The following is a 21,381-nucleotide window of genomic DNA, read 5'->3' as shown; positions in this document are numbered from 1 at the left end:
AAGACTCATTTGTAAACCAGAGAGCCATTATTGGGTGTTAACCTTGTGCTTAGATGATCCTGAAACTATTATGGTGTTCATCTACATGAAAGCTACTTTGCAAGGAAAGATGACTGCAATCATAAATATCAGATAAATGGTTGGAGGTAAAAGCTTCTCAAGTTGTATTTTGACCTTGTGATCTTCCAAACACTGAATGAATTGTGTTCTTTCCCCACTAAGAAGTAAAACAAGATGTTGTGTCTTCTAGTCTCCCCAGTGAAATTTAAAGATTGAAAATAATTTTGGTATTAAAAAGAATTAAGCTTGGCCTGGTGGTGCATGCCTTTAATTCCAGCACTCGGGAGGCAGAGGTAGGCCACCATGAGACTACATAGTGAATCTAGGTCAGCCTGAGCTAGACGGAGACCCTACCTCAGAAACCACCCCCCCCCCTCAAATAATTAAACGTTTAACTTGGTTGTCCTCCACAATGGGATGGTAAGTCCTTATTGCTAAAGATACCACAGGCTTCAGTTGGTAGACACTGAAAAGTCAAACTGGAACTGAGCTGGAGTCTTTCTCAGTACCACCTTTCTTTCATAGTGCTGAAAGATGTGATGCATGTTGCTGGAGGAGCAATGTCATCAACATTCTTACCCAGCTGTGGACCCTGTGAACTACACAAGTAATTTGCCAAAAAACACTGACACCACTGTTATGGGGGTAAACAACTGCTTTCTGATTTGATTTGTGTTCTACTCCACAACAGGAAATTCATAGTTCTGTACTGTACTATAGACCTGGGAAAAAGTCTGTGACTGTAGAGGTCATACGTAGTAAGGGGGGGGGGACTAATATTATTGTTATGTTAAATAGAAAAACTTCAGTGTAAGTATTTGTTTTTATTCCCATAGATTATTGCTACTTTCAGCCTTAGTTGCAGAAGTTCATTTTTTTCAGGGGTCGGAGGTTAGTGTACAGTCACATAGTCAGTGAAAATGCTGCAAATAAGTGATTATAGTGGGCTAAGAACTAAATGGGGTATCGATACCATCCTCTGTGAGGCTGATGGAAAATAGTGGAAGAGGGGCTTGAAGGAATTTATGAGCCAAAGGCAAGGAAGGAGTGCTATGGACTGATGTTTTCCAGCCATTATACTCATGAACTTGTAGCAGCTATAGTTCCCAAATATTTCACCATGCACTGGAGAGGGATTCATGAGACCCTGTTCTTGCCAGGGGAGCTCCTGGCAGATAGGGGTTGCTGAGGGAAGACAAGTCATGTTCACCCGTGGTGTGGCCTCTGGTAAGCTGCACATCCTACAGTAGTAAATTATCCACCATCCATCATTGTACAAGCAGCGCTAATTTATCTCCATGTGTAAAAGAAGGCAAGACAGCAGGAAAGAGTTAATTTGAAGACAGAGAAGAATAGAAAGGGGGTGCATATGATCAGAATATATAATATACTTTTATGAAATTATCAAAAACAAGAAAAACTAAAAAAATTAAAAATAAAAATAAATGAAAAAGCAAAGAAAAAAACAATTTGAATAACTGTTTGTTACTTCTCTGACGTTACTGTGGATAGCCTGAGCTATTGCATGTTCAGGAATAGGAACCGTGACTCACTAGCCATACTTCACAGCCCAGACTCTGCCATTTTACAACTAGCGTGTGTGTGTGGGGGGGAGTTATTAAGATGATATGTTTGTTGTTCCAGTAGTCATTTTCATCATTGCCCATAATAAAAACATATGTTTAAGTCGAACTAAATCGATATCACATTGATAAATTGATCATTAAAAAAAACATGAAGGGCTTGACTATACCTCTAGCTGGTTGCTGAGTAAGCCGTTCCGCTTGCTCTGCATGTAAGCGTTGGCACTTCCGCTTTTTGCTGCCCGGATCCTGGCAAGTCTAGCTTTCTATAAGAGAAGAAAAATGAATTTCCTGTTAACATGAATCCTGTTCGTGAATCAGTGAATACACTCTTATACTGCTAGCATGGGCATTTTAAAAGTAAACCAGTTCTCCACACACAATTGAAAGTCCTCTCCTCCCCTTCTCTCCCCTCCCCTCCCCTCCCCTCCCCTCCCCTCCCCTCCCCTTCCTTTCCCTTCTCTTCTATCCACATCCCTCCTTCTACCTTTCTTTCTTTCTGGGTTCATTGACTGGCTGCATCTGCATGTGCAAACTTAAATTATATTTCATAATTATCCTGTTAAGTTGGTCAGAGGTGAATCCATGCTGAAGAATATGGCATCAAAAATAAAACAAAATCTCTAAACTTATTTAATCTGTTTGCTGGCACAGGTCTGTGCCATTATGAATTCATCTGATTTTTATTTAACTCTTGAATCTGTCCAAATGCAGAACACAGCATAGAGATTCAATTTTTAAAACAGAACTCCAGATGCATGTGCCACTGTGTGCATCTTGCTTATGTGGGACATGCAGAATCAAACCTGGGTCCTTAGGCTTTACAGTGAAGCACCTTAACCACTAAGCCATCTCTCCAGCCCTAATTTTTACTTTTCATTTACTTATTTCCATGCTGTACATGTGTGTGTGTGCGCTCGCGCGCGCATATGGCTTCTTGCCTCTGCAAATGAATGCATCACTTTTAATGGTGGGTGTCCAGCTTATGTGGGAGGCTTGAGGATTGAAACTGCATGAACAGTCTTTGCAAGCAAGAGGCTTTAACCTCTGAGACATCTTAGCAACCCTTAAGCCCAAGATTCTGTGCATCCTAGGCAAGTGTTTTACCACTGACTCACACTCCCAATCCTTCATATTTTTCAATGAAAATTTTCAAGAAAGGGTTATGCTAAATTGTCCAGGCTAGCATTGAACTTGTGATCTTCAGGCTTTAGCTTCCTAAGGAGCTGGGATTATAGGGGTATATCACCACACCAAACCCAATTAACTTTACTAGCTTTATTATTTATTTATTTATTCATTTTTTTGAGTGAGATTCTCAGGTAGCTCAGGCTGAACTCACCATGAAGCAGAGGGTGGCCCCCTGCCTCCACCTCCCCAATGATGGGATTACAGGCATGCATTTTTAGGCCCAGTTACAATTAATTTTATTTCCATTTTTAATCGTTTAATTGCATGTATGTATGTATGTATATGTGTTTATGTATACAGGCACGTTCTTGCCTCAGCTCATGTGTGGAAACCAGAGAAGAACCTCTGGGTGTATCTCCTTCCCCTCCACCTTTATTGATTAACTTACTTATGAGAAAGGGATAATGGCAGATAGAAAAGAGAGAAAAAAAAGGGTTCATCAGGACCTCTAGCCAATACAAACAAAACTCCAGATGTACGTGCCACCTTGGCTTTATGTGGATACTGAGAAACCAACCGGGGTTCTTTGGCTTTGCAGCCAAGCACCTTGACCTCTAACCCATCTCTCGAGCCCCTATCCACAATTTTGAGGCAGGGTCTCTTGCCATTGGTGCTTGTGAACTTCCAGATTATCCTGACTCTGCCTCCTATTGCCATAGAAGCATTAGGATTACAGACACTATATCACTTTCCTTCTGTTTTTTACAATGGTGCCTAGGAAGATTTAACTTGGGTTGGCAGACTTACAAGCAAGTGCCTTTTACCACCAAGCTTTTCCCAACAACCACCCTAGTTGATTTTTATTAACTATCTTTTATCACCACAAGCAATGTTCCTTCTTTGAAATCATGGTGACACATTTTTGATAGGAGACTTATTTCTATATCAAAGGGTATGTGTGTTTACTAGGTTTTACCAAGTTTCCCTATAAATTTATGGCACCAGGATTTCCTTTCATCTACTTTATTTGATAGCAGCACTCGGACGTTTGGATCACTTAAAATAACTCTTACATGCTATATTGGCTTTAGTTCTACCCTCTCTCCATTCATCTCTAAATTTATCCTTTATGATTGCAGATTTGAGCTTAAAATAATATACCAAGATAATTTTTTGTAGGTGATGGAAAAAATGGACAAATTTCACTCTTTGTCATCGATGTAATCTTTAGATCATTCAAAATATTGAACCAATACAAGAGAATAAAGTACAGAGGTAGAAAATTTATATCATCAAAAGCTTCACGGACTAAGATTTCAGACCAGATGCTGCAAAACAATAGCAAGTGACGAGCACAATTGGAAGTGACTGAGAATTGCCCCCAATCATTTAGAAATAAGCAATTTTTGTATTGATTTCCAGAAAGGTCTTATTGTTCAAATTTCACTCCTAAAATTCTTTTCATCTCTTGAAATACTCCTTGCCTTTTTGTGGTTCCCTTCTAGTTTTTTCTATCCACTATTTCCCTCTATGTTTTCTCCCTCCCTTATTTCTTATTGCGCTTCACTCCTACCTCTTCTTTCCTGCCCTCTCCTCTCTCTTCCCCTTTCCTTCACTCCCATCTCCCCTTCTTTCTCTTTTCCTCTCCCTCCCTTAATTATTTCTCTTTCTGATTTTGCAACTGCTAATATTACTAGTAACTATATCATAGTTACTTCTCACACTTGCCATTCTTCATGAGTTTAACAATAGTATTGAGGAATGTTATTTTCTTTCATTGAGTCATAATTTACATTAACTAAAATACAAAAGAGAATAGTCTATAATTCTCATTCTATAATAGGAAACAGATTATATATATGCAATCACTTGTATAGATATAGCTGTAACCTTAGGTAATGGTTTTATAGATAGAATAGACTTTTTTTTTTTTTGCTGTCATGCCTTTTGTTAGCTAAAGTATCCCTCATCTTAATTTTAATTATGACTTTGGTTTCACTTTACTGCACTACTATATGCGTTAATTGGGTTCATTTATCTTGTGTAGCATTGCACCAAATACTTGCTGAATGCTAATCTTTATGATCTGTGATTATATCTTTGGTTCCAACATGCATTTGAAGGAAATTGCTATATTTTTAGAGAATTGCTTTACTTTTGACCTACTCAGTATGACAATCTTGGCAATCCTGGTTGTGTCCTTGAAAGGTTAGAAGAGAACAATCCTTCTGTTACAGTCAGCTCCTCATTGATGAGGCAAACATCCAGCCAGACACAGCTTATGGGAAGAAGGGGATTTTATATGAGGCTGAGAGAGTTAAGGGAGACACCTTCAATGGGTGAAAGGAACTGGCTCCCTTTCATAGATGCAAACAGAGAGAAACCACCAACAGCCAGCCTGAAGTGCCAGAATTCAAACTGCTCTCCCACATCTTTGAGCTGGAATGAAGATCTGCCCCCAAACATAGCTTAGGGCTGGACTCCAGTATCTGCCCACAGTGACATGCTCCCCGCCCCCCACCACTGTAGCAGGGATCTGCCTTCTAGGGCTCACATTGTGAGCTCAATGTTAATAAAACACCTGAGTCTAGGGGACCATACATTTAAACTATCACACCTTCCAAACCACTACATCATCTTTGTAGGAAACAGCAACTTTTTGCCAAGGCAGAATACCAGCAGAGAGAATGCAAATTAGGATGAACTCTTAGTAAATATGTTACTGTATCCTATATGCAAAATAGAAGGCTTTCAAATTTTAATTAAAAATTGGAAAAAAAATTGGGCTTATGTTGTCAGTTTTAAGATAAAACCTTTGTCATTAAGAAATACTAATGGTGTTCAAGGAGAAATTGTCTTTATTTTTAGAGTTTTTCTCCTACTCATCCCCATTTTCCATTAACTCAGTTTTTGCCTAATCCTCTAATATCAATAAGATTTCTCAAAGTAGGTTCTGCAACAGGGAAAATGCAAGAGCCCAAGAAAGATTTATAACTGGTTCTTTGGCCAAGTAAAGGTTGGAATGTCAAACAGGCTTCTTCCCTTTGGGGTTTCTCTTCCTGTATCTGAGGATAATAGAGGAGATATCAAGCATTCTCTTGAAACTAAATTGACATGGAACTATGTGATTTTGTACATATCAGAACGTTTTATGCATTGGGTGTGATGCTTTTTAGTGAGAAGATTGTTTTCAATCATACCACATGATACTTTGCAATTTTACTGTCTATTTTCTAGAATAGGGGTTGAGAGCCAGAGAGCAAGACCATCCTCCTGACAATGATCATAAATGAGCATCCATCCTCTAAGGAAGCATGAGCTATATTAAGAAGATTTCGAACCATCCTGCTACCAAATCACAAAATGTCTTTTATACTGTTAAAAAAATATGAAGGTATCCAAGGTAGCCTGAAGAGTGAAAGAGAGAAAGTCTTTCTCTTTACTAGCCTGAAGTAATTCCTAACTCTACAAATGTTGGCCTATATACTCCCTCCTGATATGAGTTTTAGAACATGCACTTATAGTTGTTTCTTACTTGTAATGTTCTGAAATGTATCATGTGGGTTTAACATAATATTATTTTTTATTAGTTTTTAAAGTTGTAAGGAGATTTTTGGAATATTTCTGCTTGTCTTAGAATGATACAAGTGAGATAATGATTTTAGAGAATGGAGGGTAGTCCCTGGGAGACAGTATATTCTGCTCACTCTAGAGTATGTTCATACTGGGGAAGCCAGTTACTGGCAGGAACAGTGCTCAGACTGGGGTTGGAGGAACAAATGAGTGGAATTAATGACCAGCAAGAGAACTTCAACCAGGGGAAGATAAAAACTGAAAGATGTAAGAGGGGATGAGAATCCAATCATGCCAATGTATTCCTAGAGACATTCATGTCAAGGATACTCTAGGGCATTGTTTGTCCAGTATTGTTTTAGATACTCTTGGGTACTTCCTCCATGGCACTGTCGGAACCAAGGTCACAGCCATGGTGAACACATCTTTGCCACACATGCACTTGGTATTTTATTGATTACTTACAAGGCTATCTTATGCCACATGTTACAAGTTATACAGTAAGCAGAGTGACACAGTGATGTCAGTGACATCTGAAAGACTGTAAGTAATATTGAGAGAGAAAAGAAGGAGCAATTAATGAATTCATGACTATAATACCAGAAGTTTCTTAATACACAGACTGATGTTTGGCCTTATTTGGACCCTGGACAGCAATGTGTTAGTTGCTATGTTAATGCAGGGATGGAGGAAAAGGCTAAGAATGAAGGTGTATAGTGGAAACATAGGGTAGACATAGAGAAGTATAAGTACATATTCCTATATAAGCTGATGACAGGAAAATAGTATAGATAAATCAAAAACTAGATTAGGGCTGTAAAGATGGCTTAGTGGTTAAGGCATTTGCCTGCAAAAACAAAGGACCCAGGCTCAATTCCCTAGGTACCACATAAGCCAGATGCACAAGGAGCACATGCATCTGAGCTCATTTGTAGAGGCTAGAGGCCCTGCCATGCCCATTCTCTCTCTGTTTCTCTTCTATCTCTATCTCAATCTCCTTGTAAATAAAAAAATAATTACAAAAACTAGATTGTCCACAGATATTTAGGGTAGAAAACTGGTGACTTGGATTTTAGCAGAGGATATGTAAAAAAGGTCAGCATTAGACTTTAGCAGTGTGTTATTTGTTGCCTTGTCATTATTCTAGAACTGTGTTTTAAAGAGCCTTTGGTTTGGACATTGTTGAACGTGCTAGGTGATAGTTCTCAAGGTGTTGCTCCCACAATAGCAGCAATAGCACTATTACCTGGGAACTTGTTAGAAATAAAAATTTCCAGACTCAAATCTCTACAAATCAGATAAATTGGAGCAATGTCTAGATACCTGTATTTTAACAATCTCTTTAGATAATTATAATTATTTTAAAGCTTAAGGCTTACCATAGTAGGTGGTAAATGAAAGTGCATTGATACCATCTTCCAGTGTGAATGTCAAAATCTTAATGTGAAAAATAAGACATTCACTTATATACCAGTCCATTGATCTTAAAGTTTTCACTGTATTTTAATTATTTACTGAAAATTTCTTACAAATAATAGAAGGCTCAAAGTTTGAAAAATAAGAGTTTTCTGGTCTCCTGCTTTGAACAGTTGGCATGTGTTCATGTGTAAGACATCTGAAATTGAAATAATAAAGTACCTAGTAATTGTCGACACAGAGAAAGCTGTTGTTAGCATTAAATTTTAATTAGCATCATTTCATGATATATTTGGGTTAGCCTTGAGTATGCAGATGATGATGTGTGATCCATTCATATTTTACAATGGGGAAGGCTGTTTGCTTTACAATGTCAGTGCTCCCATTGATTGTTGCATCCGTTCAGTTTTATTTTAGCAAACAAACTTTCTTCAGTAAATATTCTCTGACTGAGTAAAAAATATAAATCCATTATGATATAATTACAGATATTGATGGAGTTGAGGTTCACAACTGATGCCTATCTTCACTTCATGACAGTGTTTAAGACTACAAGGAACTGGCAAAAAAAGGGGTAGATTATGCATTTCCTTTAAAAGTGAGACTGGGTAGAAAAACCAGATGATTTGTTGGAAATACTCCTGTGGGTGGGATATTTTTCAAATGCATGTTGTTTGTCATGCTTTGCTTGAGTTTGGAGTTGGCCAGTGAAGCTAAACAGAAGAGTTCTTATCTAAAAAACAATATTACAACATTATTTTCAATGGTCCATTTGAATGATGTTTTTATTGAATTTTTACTGAATCAACTGCTTGCCTCACTGAATTAGTTGGTTATTTTTGTATAAATTTGGTGTTTGGCAAATCACTCAGGCCCCAGGACCAGATTAATGTAAATTATCTTAGTCTAATGTGGTTTTAGTTTGTTTATTTTTTGAACTCTTAGGAAGAAAAATAAGAAATACCCCTTGGCAACTTATTTTATTCTACATATATGCTGTCTTTTAGAGGATTATACTCAGTTTATTGGTCATAGGCTATTTAGTAAACATAGTTCATTAAGTTATTGTTTTGGCTTTATTAAGTCAATTTTTCTAGTAGTCATATATAAAATTCGTTGAATTATTGTTAAATTTTAGAGTAAATGCAATATTCAAAAATACACCAAAGATATTCATAATACGCTTTTCACTTAGCATGCTTCATAGCAGCTTGCTTATTTCCGTTTTTAAAAAATTATTTAGGCAAAATGATTCTACTAAGGTTTCCTTTAGTCTTACATATGGCAAGCATTTGAAAAATACATACAGGGACTTATCATATAAGTAATTTTTTTATACTAAAGAAGGGGCATCCCAGGGCCTCTAACCATTGCAAATGAACTCCACATGCATGTGCCACCATGTGCATCTGGCTTATGTGGGACCTGGAGAATCAATCCTGTGTCCTTAGGCTTCACAGGCATGCAACTCAACCACTAAGCCATCCCTCTAGCCTTAAAAAAGGGATTTTTAAAATGGAAATAGGTAGATAGTAGGAGTTAAGCTTCATGGAGCATGAATATTAGCTTAGATGTCTGTGAGTACTCAGTAAAGGAGCTTTACTATATGGCCAGAGCCACCACTCTGCTGTGTAAAGGTCTTTGTGGAGGAGCCTGAAGTCCTTTCAGCTTTCCTTCTCAGGGTCTACCGTGAAGGAGATTAGCATTGCCCAGTAAGTACTTCTGCTTTAAAACCTTTTCTGTTTACTGGATTATCAGGCCTCTGGAATATTCATTACTACTCTTAATTATAGTTGGAAGCCTCATGTGTGATCAAAAATGGGGAAGAGAAGACTTTACATTGTTCAAAAATGGGGAGGAGAAGTTCCATAATGCAACAATATCAAGGCTTAAAGGGTGATCCTTTCTAAATGAAGAGGATCTTCAATACTGGACATGAAAAACGATTCTGGGGAGATTATGTCAGGGGCCTACACTGATATTTGGAACTTAATCAGGGTTACTGATGGTATTTCATAGTGTATTCACCATGCTAACTGTGACAAAAATAAAAAAAAAAATAATAGACCTATATGCATTCCTCTGTGGAATTACCTGCACTGGTGGTTTGATTCAGGTGTCCCTCATAAACTTAGGTGTTCTGAATGCTAGTTGCCCCAGCTGCTGACAATTGGAATTTAATGCCTCCTGGAAGCAGTGTACTGTTGGGGGCAGGCTTATAGGTGTTATAGCCAGTTTTCCCTTGCCAGTTTGGCACAATCTCCTGTTCCTGTCGTTCATCTTATTTGGGCCAGGGGGTGCTGTCCACCCTCTGCTCATGCCATTGTTTTCTCTGCCATCATGGAGCTTCCCTCTTGAGCCTGTAAGCCAAAATACACCTCTTTTTTTTTCCCCCCACAAGATCTTTTGGGCTGGGTGATTTCCACCAGCAATGTGAACCTGACTGCAATAACTACAAAGCAAATAATGAACTGTACCAAAATTTCTCATGCTATTTTACAATCATGTGCCATCACCTGGATTGTGTACCCACTTTATGTATAGTTATGAATAGTTTTGAATATTTAAAAAAGCAATACCATCTTTTAATGACAGAGATGTAACAACCATGAATAAAACTGAAAGAAGTGTACTTTAAGACCTGAGGAAATTTCAGGACAGATTTCCAAGGTTATTTCTAAGCGAAAAGGGCCATGCCTATGAAGGTGAAAATTGTGACTTAGAACAGGAAAGGGGAGAACACGAACACTTCCTTTTCCTGAGAGGCAGCCAATGCTAGTGTTGAAGCATTTCATTCAAATTAGAGTTCTATATTTGATTCGCTTAGTTTCTCCTCACTAAGGGTCAAGATGGTCCCAACAGATACAGACTTTGAGAGGGCATCAAAATGTCTTAGGTATCTTGTTTAGTTGACATAGGAAGTCAGAAATATCAGATCGATTGTATTGATCTCTTTCCTCCATACCTGCCCTCACTGAATTAGACTGGTGGCTCTCTAAATCATTAGATATGAGGCCTTAGAATTATTCAACTCCTAATTATATCAGGGTTCTCTTCTACTAAATGAAAATAATAATGGTGACCAAATGTCAGTGTTGTTGTTAAGTATACATGAGTTTAATATTTTGCTTGAAAAAACATTAAGCAAATGCCTGTTAAATAATGTCCTTAGTAAACATTAAATATTGTTAACGTCAATGTATGTTATGTATACTTGTGTATAATCTAATGTTTCATTTATTTGTGTGTGTGGGAGAATGGTATAGGTGCACCAGGCCCTCCTGCCTCTGCAAAGGAACTCGGCACTTGTGCTAGTTTGTGAATTTAGATTTACTTGGGTACTGGGGAACTGAACATCCAGCAGTCAGGCTTTGCTCTAAGAGAGCACCTTCAACTGCTGAGTCAACTCTCCAGCCCTCATTTAATAATCTTAATCTTATTATTTTTTCCATTTTATAGGTGTGTATGCTCTGAGCTTTTCTTGGAAGGATTCATTAATTGGTAAGAAGTTCAGAGATAAAGGAAATTGCTGGGCCAGGCAAAACAAACAACAACAACAAAAACAAAACAAAACAAAACAAAAAACTCAGTTACAAATTATCAGGTTTTTCCTATTTCCTATGCTAACTAAGCAAAATATCTGAGACATTTGTGTTGGTTCCTTTGAACCATCCACTCCTACTGGAGGCAGCATGTCTGTTATGGACAAAGATACAACAATCAGATTTAGAAATCTGACTTCAGTAACATTTGCCGAGACTCTGTCTTTGAATTTACTGCTATTATTAGTGTTGTTTGACAATTTCTTCTTTCTGCTTGCCTCCTACTCTGCCCCACCAGAAATCCTTCCCTACCCACTACACGGGTAAATGCGGCAGGAACTGGGGTACAGTTTAGGTTTAGGAGGCAGGATGCCGTTCCTAACGAGCACTGCTATAGAAATACAGTGTTGGTGAATGGTCCATCGCTAGACTGACATGTAGCATGCCTGAAAACAATCCTTGTTTTAAGCAACTGAGATACTATGCTTCTTTTATGTATTGAATAACCTAGGACTGAATGGCCAGTAAGGAATACTGAAGATTGCTACAGAAAGCAGGAGAGGCCAAGTCATGTTTTCACAGAGCTAGCTGAATGCATACCTTCTGGGCCCTTCGTTTGTCTGCTCGTTGGTTTTGATGGTAGATCCGACTGAAGTTGGACACGATCACTGGAACAGGTAGAGCAATGACCAAGACTCCACTCAGTGAACAGATAGAACCGAAGATCTTCCCAGCTATGGTTTTTGGTACCATGTCACCATACCTGGGTTAGAGGAAGAAATATTGTTTTAAGTCATGAGAAACATTTCCTCCACACTCCTGTTACTATGAGTATATACATATATTGCTTTAAGGAAAATGATGTTTTTGGAAAAATATCTATTGTGCATATAATATACAAGGCTTCAAACATTAATAAGTGAGAAATTCTGCTTATACAGTTATAAACATTACTTTTCAAATTTGTATAAATGATTCTAACATTTAGAAATGTCCTTAATTAGAAAACATTTTTAAGCCAGATGATGTAATGATATCTCCTCAATTTGCCTTCTATAAAATGTGGGATAATTCTTTACATTTATATATAATAGCCAATATTTCTTAGCCAAAATTTATAGTCTAGATAACATGCTTTTCCACTTAACTTTTTCACCATTGAATAGGTTATGTAATTTAAGTAGAAAAAGTAGGGCATCACATTCCTTTCCTCAGAGCTAAAAAAAAAAAAAAAAAAAAAAAAAAAACTTTCCCAAGGTCCTCATTAACCTTCGCTTGTGAAATCTGATGGCTATTTCTCCATGATAACCTTATTCATGTTCCCATTTGTATTTGATTAGTGACTGCTCTCTTGGCTCCAGCACTGTAATCATTTTAGTCATCCTCCTGCCTCACTGAGTGCTACTTCCTCATCTTTTCTGGCTTCTTTCCCTTTATCTGATTTATAAACCTTGGAGTCACTTACATCTCCACTGGTTCATTATCTTGAGTCCTTTTAGTTTCTCCAATTAGTCTCATAGCCTAAAACAGTCTATAAGTGGCTGATCCCCTTATTTTCATGGATAGCCCCAATTTCTCTCCAGAAAATGAATGAATTGGTCTGATTATTTCTAGCCTTACATGCCAACACCCTATTACAAACAAAAATATTAACTGAAAATGAAGTCATATTTCTCTAGCTTCTCTCCTTCATTATTCATATAGTTAAACTGAATCCACATCCTTTGCTTTCTTGCACCAACATAGACTAAATCACCAGTCTCTTCTGTATTCTGTGTTTTTTAAATAAATATTTGTGTTTTTTTTTTTTTTTGAGATGAGGAGAGAGAGAGAGAAAGAGAGAGAGAGATAAAAAGAGAAAAAGTGGATGTGCCAGAGCCTCTTGCCACTGCAAACATCAAACACATGAACGACTTTCTGAATCTGGCTTTACAAGGGACTAGGGAATTGAACCCAGGGCAGCAGGTTTTGTAAGCAAGCACTTTGAACAGCTTTGTCACCTCCCAGCCCTGCTTCACAACTTATTTCTCAGTTGGTCCTGCAGCCTTTGACCAAGCCAAATAGCATCCAATGCACTCCACCTCCACTTTACCAGGAACCATTCTGCTACCTTGACAGAAGTGTGCATGTAGTGTCTTCTCTGAACTTTCCCATGTGCGCTTTTCTACACTTCATGCCAACTAGACTCCAAAGTTTTGGTTTTAACAATGGAAATTAGTTGCGGCTTCTGTAAACTCTCCAGCGGAGTTACAAACAATAAAATGAACTTCTCCCTTGGTCTCTAAGGGATTTCATCAGTTAGTGTACTCCACAGCACCTTTCCTGTTCTGCGTGGTCACATCAGTCAATTGGCTTTCTATTGTATGTGTGTGTGTGGGGAGGGCAGGGCATTACTTCTGAAGTTATTTCTCAGAATTTTTTTCCAGACATTTTATTCACTGTGCGCCCATTCATTTTTCTAATTCTCATAGCAATTTCCCATTTGATTAAATTCATAGTTCTTATCTACATGATTCCTTCCTTTTCCCCTCCTATCTGTCCCTTCTTCCCTTTCTCTCCTTTCTCCCTCCCTTCCTTCTTTCTACCATCTTTTTAAAAATAGCACTGGAGTTTTAACTCAGGACATTGCGCATGTTAGGCAAAAGCTGTACTACTGAGCTACATTCCTTTCTTATTACGTTTCATTTTTGACAACTTAAACCTGATAGAGCAGGGACTGTTCAACATTGTATCTCATTAGATTGAAGCAGACTCTCTTATATTTATGTTGAAATTAGACATTTTTTCTTCTTTACTAATATAGTGTTTATCGAAGTGTTTGTTCCCAGGGAATGAATACTGTATTTTGGGGGGTGAACTAGGAAATAATCACCTTTCTTAACATTGTTCTTGTGAGAAAATGTTTGAGTGTCAATGTGAAGACGGGGTTGCAGAGGAACTGGCCAAGGATTGTGGAGTTACAGGGGATACTGACAAGTACTGCATTTGATGACCCCATTAGAGGCTCTGATCCCATTTTGAAGCCCTAGTTATTCATTTTTGGTGCTTATGGATGATTAGTAGTTAAGCTAATTCACTATAACTAAAATTCCTACAACAGATCAAAAGACTTCATTAATTTATAGCCCATCTTTTTTAAACTGTATATGGAGCTATGCAACTGAATTCAGGAGGCCTGAAATATTTGGCATTAATAAATGGTTTCTGAATGTAGCAACGGACCAACAATGAATTAAAAAGTAATCAGGTAATGCATGTGAGGTGCTTGGTAGCACTGTGTCATGTTGCATCACTGTGGTGGTTTGATTCAGGTGTCCCCCATAGACTTAGGTGTTCTGAATGCTAGTTTTCCAGCTGATGGAGATTTTGGAATTAATGCCTCCTGGAGGCAGTGTATTGTTGGGGGCAGGTTTATGGGTGTTATAGCCAGTTTCCCCATGCCAGTGTTTGGCCACACTCTCCTGTTGCTATTGCCCAGCTTATATTGGCCAGGGGGTGATGTCCACCCTCTGCTCATGCCATCATTTTCCCCTGCCATCATAGAACTTCCCTTTGAGCCTGTAAGCCAAAATAAATCTCTTTTTCCCAGAAGCTTCTCTTGGTTGGGTGATTTCTGCCAGCAATGTGAACCAGACTGCAACAATCACACAACTTCACTGGAGTCTTGGTTCTCAATATACAATAGGAGCCCTTTGGGCTATGCATGCTGTCCGCTAACTAAAGCCAACCAATGCTTCCTGAAATACCTTGGATCAGCTTTGAGACTACTATTTTATGCTGTGAATTACTGTGGTTTTATTATACATATGAAAGTTTTTCTTTTATAGAAACATAAAAGTTTAATTATAGAAATCAAAGGCTTATGAATTTTTTCTACTGTCTTTTCACAGGCTGCAAGAATCACATTAGTATATCTTTGAATTGTATTGCAGTAGAGTGTTTGATTTTAAAAATTGGTGTTTGAGTCATTGATTTGAGTTTTATTAAAAATAATTACATGAATGTTGGGTTGGACTTAGGGCTGAATTTCAAACGATTTCTGGAAGAGCCCAGCACACACTTTTTTCTTTTTATTCTATATATTTATGCAAAGTGAATTTCTCAGCATTGATGATTATAAACCAACACATGATGTGGATCAACTCTGAAAAATGCTATCTTTAGGATCAAATATTCAGCCATGATTTAATTCTTCATGTAAAAATAAATAAGCACATCCATCTTATTAGTATGCACATTTCTTTAGTCTTTAAGAAATGTCAAAATTATATGTCTACCAAAACTGCTTTAAATAAATCTATTTATTATTAATAGAAGATTTTAGGGATTTGAGTATATAATTGGTATGCAATTCTCTATAACTAAATATCTAGAGTAATGTAATTTTGTTTCAGTCAAAGGGGTAGAGACTGGAAAAAAATTAAGAAGCCCTGAGGTTTAGTAAGAAAATAAGGGGCTGGAGAGATGGCTCAGCAGTTAAAGTGCTTGCTTGCAAACCTAATGGCCTGGTTTGATTCTGTAGTACCCACATAAAGTCAGATGCACAAAGTGCTGCATGTATTTGAAGTTCATATGCAATAGTAGGAGGCCCTGGAACACCCATACTAACTTTCTCCCCCTCTCTCTCTCTCTTGTAAATCAATAAATAAAAATTTTAAAAAGTAACCCAACAACAAGAACACTATTTCCATATAAAACAAGGTCTCCTTCAGTAGTCCAAGTGGCATGCTGTATTATAATTTAAAAAGGATGTTGACACAAACAATTAAACAAATAAAACTCGGATGAATAAATCTGAGTTGAGGACATTTATAGTGGTTTGATGATTCAGGTGTCCCCCATAAACTTAGGTGTTCTGAGTGCTAAGTTCCCAGCTGATGGAGATTTGGGAATTAATGCCTCCTGGAGGCAGTGTGTTGTTGGGGGCGGGCTTATGGATGTTATAGCCAGTTTCCCCTTGCCAGTGTTTGGCACACTCTCCTGTTGCTATTGTCTACTTTATGTTGGTCAGAGGGTGATGTCCACCCTCTGCTCATGCCATCATTTTCCCTGCCATCGTGGAGCTTCCCCCTTGAGTCTGTAAGCCAAAATACACTTTTTTCCTATAATCTGCTCCTGGTTGGGTGATTTCTATCAGCAATGAGAACCTGACTGCATCAGTGAAGTGGTACCAAGGAGTTGGATTTCTGCTACATACCTGACTGTGTGGCTTTGGCCTTTTGGAGCTGACATTTTATGAGGAATATGAAAGGATTTGAAACCTTGGCTTACGAGATACCTGATAGTGCTGTAAGTACAGCTTGATGGAGTATTTGGTTCAGAATTGAAAGACCTGAATTCAATAAGAAGTATGGACTGTGAGGTGTGGCTTATGAAGGTGAGAAAGAGCTTTACTTGGACTGGACTAGAGGCAGTTTGTATGAAAAGCTTGCTGTTATGCCTTTGACCTGAGAAGTTGTGCAGGGTTGCTTTGCATAGAAATGAACTGGTATGAGCATAGAGATATGGCACAGAAGGAATAATCTTTGAGTGAACTGCTGCCCATTCAACTGCAATTGAGAAATTACAACCTTTGAGATTGGGCCAGCTAATCTGCACTGGGGCAACAGGAAGAATATAGACTCTTGGGAGGGGCCTGAGTGCTCAAAGAGTGTCCTGTTCTTCAAAGACTGCTTTATCCCCCCCCATTAACAAATTGGCACCCTACCTGGTATTGTGGAATATAAGAAATGCAGGAAAGAGAGGGTCCTTGAATTTGCAACAAGGTCTTGTGTTTTGGAAATGGCCATGGGCAGTGTGAAGCAGGTTTGCTGGATGCCTGCAAGAAGACCCAATGGAGCTATGAGGATGGACCATGGATTGCAGTGTAGACCCAATGGAGGTGGCTCTTAAGGGAAGCTTCCAGCCCTGGATGAAGTTTTCCAGGACTGTAAGTAGCCTAGATGGAGGAGTGCAATTGGAATTCCAGAGACTTGTTGCTGGTTAGAATTATCAAACTTGGAGATTTGTCACTGGCTAGAGTTGTTGGACTTGAAGTTACAGAGTTTGAAGTTTGCCTTGGTTGTTTTAAATCTTGTATTGGTTGTATATTTCTTTGTTATGCCCAGTGACATCTTGTGCAGTGTAGATGTTTATTCTGTGCCATTATGGGTTTTTTGAGGTTATTTTTTGATATTATGGCTCAGTTAAAAGACCTTGGATTATGGGGATGTATGAACATCATTGGAATTGATAAAAAACTGTGGGGCCTTTTAACATTGGATGAATATATTGCATTTTACATCATGTATGGTTATCAGTTTATGGGGGTCATGGGCAGAATGTGGTGGTTTGATTCAGGTGTCCCCCATAAACTTAGATGTTCTGAATGCAAGGTTCTCAGCTGATGAAGATTTGGGAATTAATGCCTCCTGGAAGGAGTATATTTTTGGGGTGGGCTAGTGGTTATTATAGCCAGTTTCCTGTTGCCAGTGTGTGGCACATTCTCCTGTTGCTATTGCCATATTATGTTGGCCAGAGGGTGATGTGCATCCTCTGCTCATGCCATTATTTCCCTTGCCTTCATGGAGCTTCCCATTTGAGCCTGTAAACCAAAATAAACCTCTTTTTTTCCCCACAAGCTGCTCTTGGTTGGGCGATTTCTACCAGTAATGAAAACCTGACTACAACAACATTCTTAGTATGGAGATATGCCAGCGGGCCTAGAAACTCTATTCCTTTTAATACAAGGGTGTGTGCCTACTGGCCACAGTTTACGTAGAATGCCTGGCCATATACAATATACATCTTTTTTCCCTTCACACTGTTGTTATAGTGGTGCCCAAAGAAGGCTTTTAGAAAATGCATTTGATTCTGATATCTGCCAATTAAAGTTTAGGAAGTGTTTCTCAAAGGAACAAGTAAATAAACTTCAGTTCCTATGGCAAAATAAGACAAGCTTTGAGTTCATGTAGTTAAAATAAGCCTTTAAAATATAAATAGTTAAACTAGCTAGATTAATCTATCTTATAGTTTTCATTACCCTCTGTAAAATATTTTTTAAATGAGTGTTTCTGAATTATTTTTGCATTAAAGTGCACCATAGCATATGGTAGGCAAACTTAAAATTGTTTCATTAAATTAAGAAAAGCCAGGGGATGTGTTATATTGCTAAGATGGAGTAAATTCAAGTCTGAGATAATCAATGAGCATAAAATGATGATGAACAGATGAATACATCGGGTAGTTTAAGGTCAAAGGTTATGATAATTTGCAATGAACACAATGATATTCATTAGTTATCTTGACTCCATTTGTTTTATAATCTGTAGTTCTTTCACAAACCAGAAATGGCATGCAACTATTTGAAATTATTATGGTAGGGGAAAAAATGAAGGAAGTTCATTGGTGAGGCCATTTTCTATCATCTTTTCACTCCAGGATAGAAAACTTTCCTGTATTATAGCCCATAATGCTGTCCTCATGGCTTTACTAGCATGAGATGGGTAGAGGGAGATTGGAGAGAGAACAAAAAAAAAGGGGAACAAGTGTGGTGTAATGCAATCTAGCTGGTTCTGGGATTAGGGACATAAGCACAGTCCAAGCCCCAGCTGCCTGTCAGGGAGGGAGCATTGCCTGGCTCCTTGCACACACCTCTGGAATTACATAAGTGACACCTTTCTTCTCATTTCTTCCTCCTATAACCATTGTGAGATGTTTGCAATATTTTAAGTATGTTTTTTTTTTAATGAGGATGAGGACAAATATATGTTGTGATTGATTTATGCCTGACTTTAAATTGTCCATTTATCTCTCTTGACATTGAGGGATGACTTAGTAAAGCAGAAATAGACAATTTATTGGTAGGTGTTGAGTGGCCTTAGTATCTGAAATAGACAATTTTTGTTTGTGATTCTCCTAGGCTGGGAAATATCTTCCTCAGAAAATGAGATGCTTTTCCTTTAGTCAACAAAAGACCTTTTATTTTATTTTACTTATTTGAGAGAGACAGAAAGATGAAGATAGGTAGACAGATCATAGATCAATAGGCAGGCAGGCCAGGGCCTCCAACCATTGCAAATGGACTCCCAACGCATGCACCAACCAGTGCACCTGGCTTACATGGGTGCTGGGGAATTGAACCTGGGTCTTTTAACTAGCATTCAAACTCACAGAAAGACATATGGCTAGAACTGTGCTTCCAGAAATTGCATCTCCTTGAAGCCCAGTGGAGGAAAAGTTTAGCACAGAAATATGTGTGGTGAGAATGACAGTCACGAGTGAATGAAACTTTAAAGTACTCAAAAATACTGCCATCTTTTAAATGGTTATTTGTATCTTAGTTAACTTAGGTACAGTGGGACTTTTTTTTCTTTGTATTCCACAAAACATACTTCATTGATTTTCTGACTCATTATCATTTTCTGTTTTTGTTTCTTGAGAAACAATTTCACTACATGGTCCAGGTTGGCCTGGAACTTGCCATCCTCTTGCTTCAGCCTCTCTAGTTCCTATTTTTCATGCATGTTAACTCACAACCATCTTTCTACCTCAGCCTCCTGAGCTCTGGGACTACCACGTCCAGCAGTCACTTATTCATACAGCTTCTGCTTTCTTTTGCTTATCTTATTTGAAGCGTATAAATATAGTCTCACATGATAAAGGAAAAAATATTACATTAAATAAACCTCTATAGTCGAATCATGCTTTTTTCCATCTATGAAGCTATCTTCCATGGATAGTAAGAGAGAAAATAATTATTATATATTTTTAAAAGAGGTATATAATCAAAAGAAAAAAATGCTATGCTAAAGTTAAGCTTGATGCTGAGAATAAATCTCCTTTTATCCTTTTGTTTTTCTACAGTTAAAAGTCATAAGTATTCAAGTGTGGGGAATATAGAGAATGCATTCTGTGAAGTGAACTGAAGCCCCAGAGACCCCTGCATGTTTTTAGGAAAGGTTCTGGGTCCATAAACACTGTGCATCGACTACTAAGATAGTTAAAATCAACCTCTTATGGTACACAAACTAGTTCTTGTGGAAAGAATGGATTCTTTTCTTTAAATGTTAGATGAATTCAAGTAATATGTATAACATTCTGGTGATATTGGCCAATTATTTTACTGTGTGTGTATTTGTGGGGGTGTGGGCTTGCACATGGATGCACTTTATTGATTTTCATGGTTGAGTTTTCTTTTTGACCTGAGAGCTAGACCAAGAGGTCTAAGAAACAATTTCTTTTGATCCGGAAACTGGATTACTTACTAACCAATAATTCTATCCCTTAGGTATGTAGCTACACTATTCATGGATTTTCTGCCATCAGTTTGTAATGTAGAAGCATCACAGTTTGATGGATAATTTTTATAGTAGCTGCAATGTTTGCAAATAGCAAATGACTTTCTTAAATGTTGTCATACAATACCTGCTTGCTGTAGAGAACTTGTTTGCCAGAGGGGCCCTGGTATTACTTTCACAATAGAAAGATTTCTAGTTGACATCTGAAATAGCATTTGCTTAAAAAGTGGCCCCGTGTGTGTGTGTGTGTGTGTGTGTGTGTGTGTGTGTGTGTGTGTATGTGTGTGAGTCTAGTTCTCCTGTGAGCTTATGGATTCTCCTGGCTTCACCTCCCATAGAAGTAGATGTATTAGGACTCCAAATGCATGTGCCACTTTGAGTCTGTCTTTATGTGGGTGCTGGCTAGGGAACTGAACACTGATTAAGCACCTCCGTGACTGAGTCATCTCCCTATAACACTATTCATTTTAGAAGATTTTTCCAATAAAGTTTTTTTGTTTTGTTTTGTTTTGCTTGGTGCTTTTTCAAGGTAAGGTCTCCGTCTAGCTCAGGCTGACCTGGAACTCACTATGCAGTCTCAGGGGGGCCTCGAACTCATGGCATTACTCCTACCTCTGCCTCCCGAGTGCTGGAATTAAAAGCATGTGCCACCACGCCCAGCTCCAGTAAAGTTTTAAACTGTTTAAAACACTTATAGCCTCTACTAAATGCAAAGAAAAGCTAAGGAATTGTCTCTTCTCTCTCTCTCCCTTTCTCTCTTTTAAAAGAGAACTCTCTTCTCTTAACTGCAAATCAATG

At 38.1% G+C, this 21,381-nt stretch overlaps 1 protein-coding gene across 1 annotated transcript in view; it reads right to left on the bottom strand.

The window, feature by feature from the left end:
* Positions 1-21,381, bottom strand: part of Kcnd2 (potassium voltage-gated channel subfamily D member 2) — a 565,707-nt gene that overhangs the window by 8,772 nt on the left and 535,554 nt on the right. Inside the window, exons 2-3 of the mRNA XM_004658580.2 lie at positions 11,906-12,068; positions 1,814-1,909 (exon numbers count right to left, since the gene is read on the bottom strand). Of these exons, the coding sequence (XP_004658637.1) occupies positions 1,814-1,909; positions 11,906-12,068 (259 nt within the window). The remainder of the gene's footprint in view (positions 1-1,813; positions 1,910-11,905; positions 12,069-21,381) is intronic.

Source organism: Jaculus jaculus, chromosome 10 (genome assembly GCF_020740685.1).
Source record: "Jaculus jaculus isolate mJacJac1 chromosome 10, mJacJac1.mat.Y.cur, whole genome shotgun sequence".
Lineage (NCBI taxonomy): Eukaryota > Metazoa > Chordata > Mammalia > Rodentia > Dipodidae > Jaculus > Jaculus jaculus.
The sequence above is the reverse complement of the archived record's forward strand: the minus strand, read 5'-3'. Positions and strand labels throughout refer to the sequence as shown.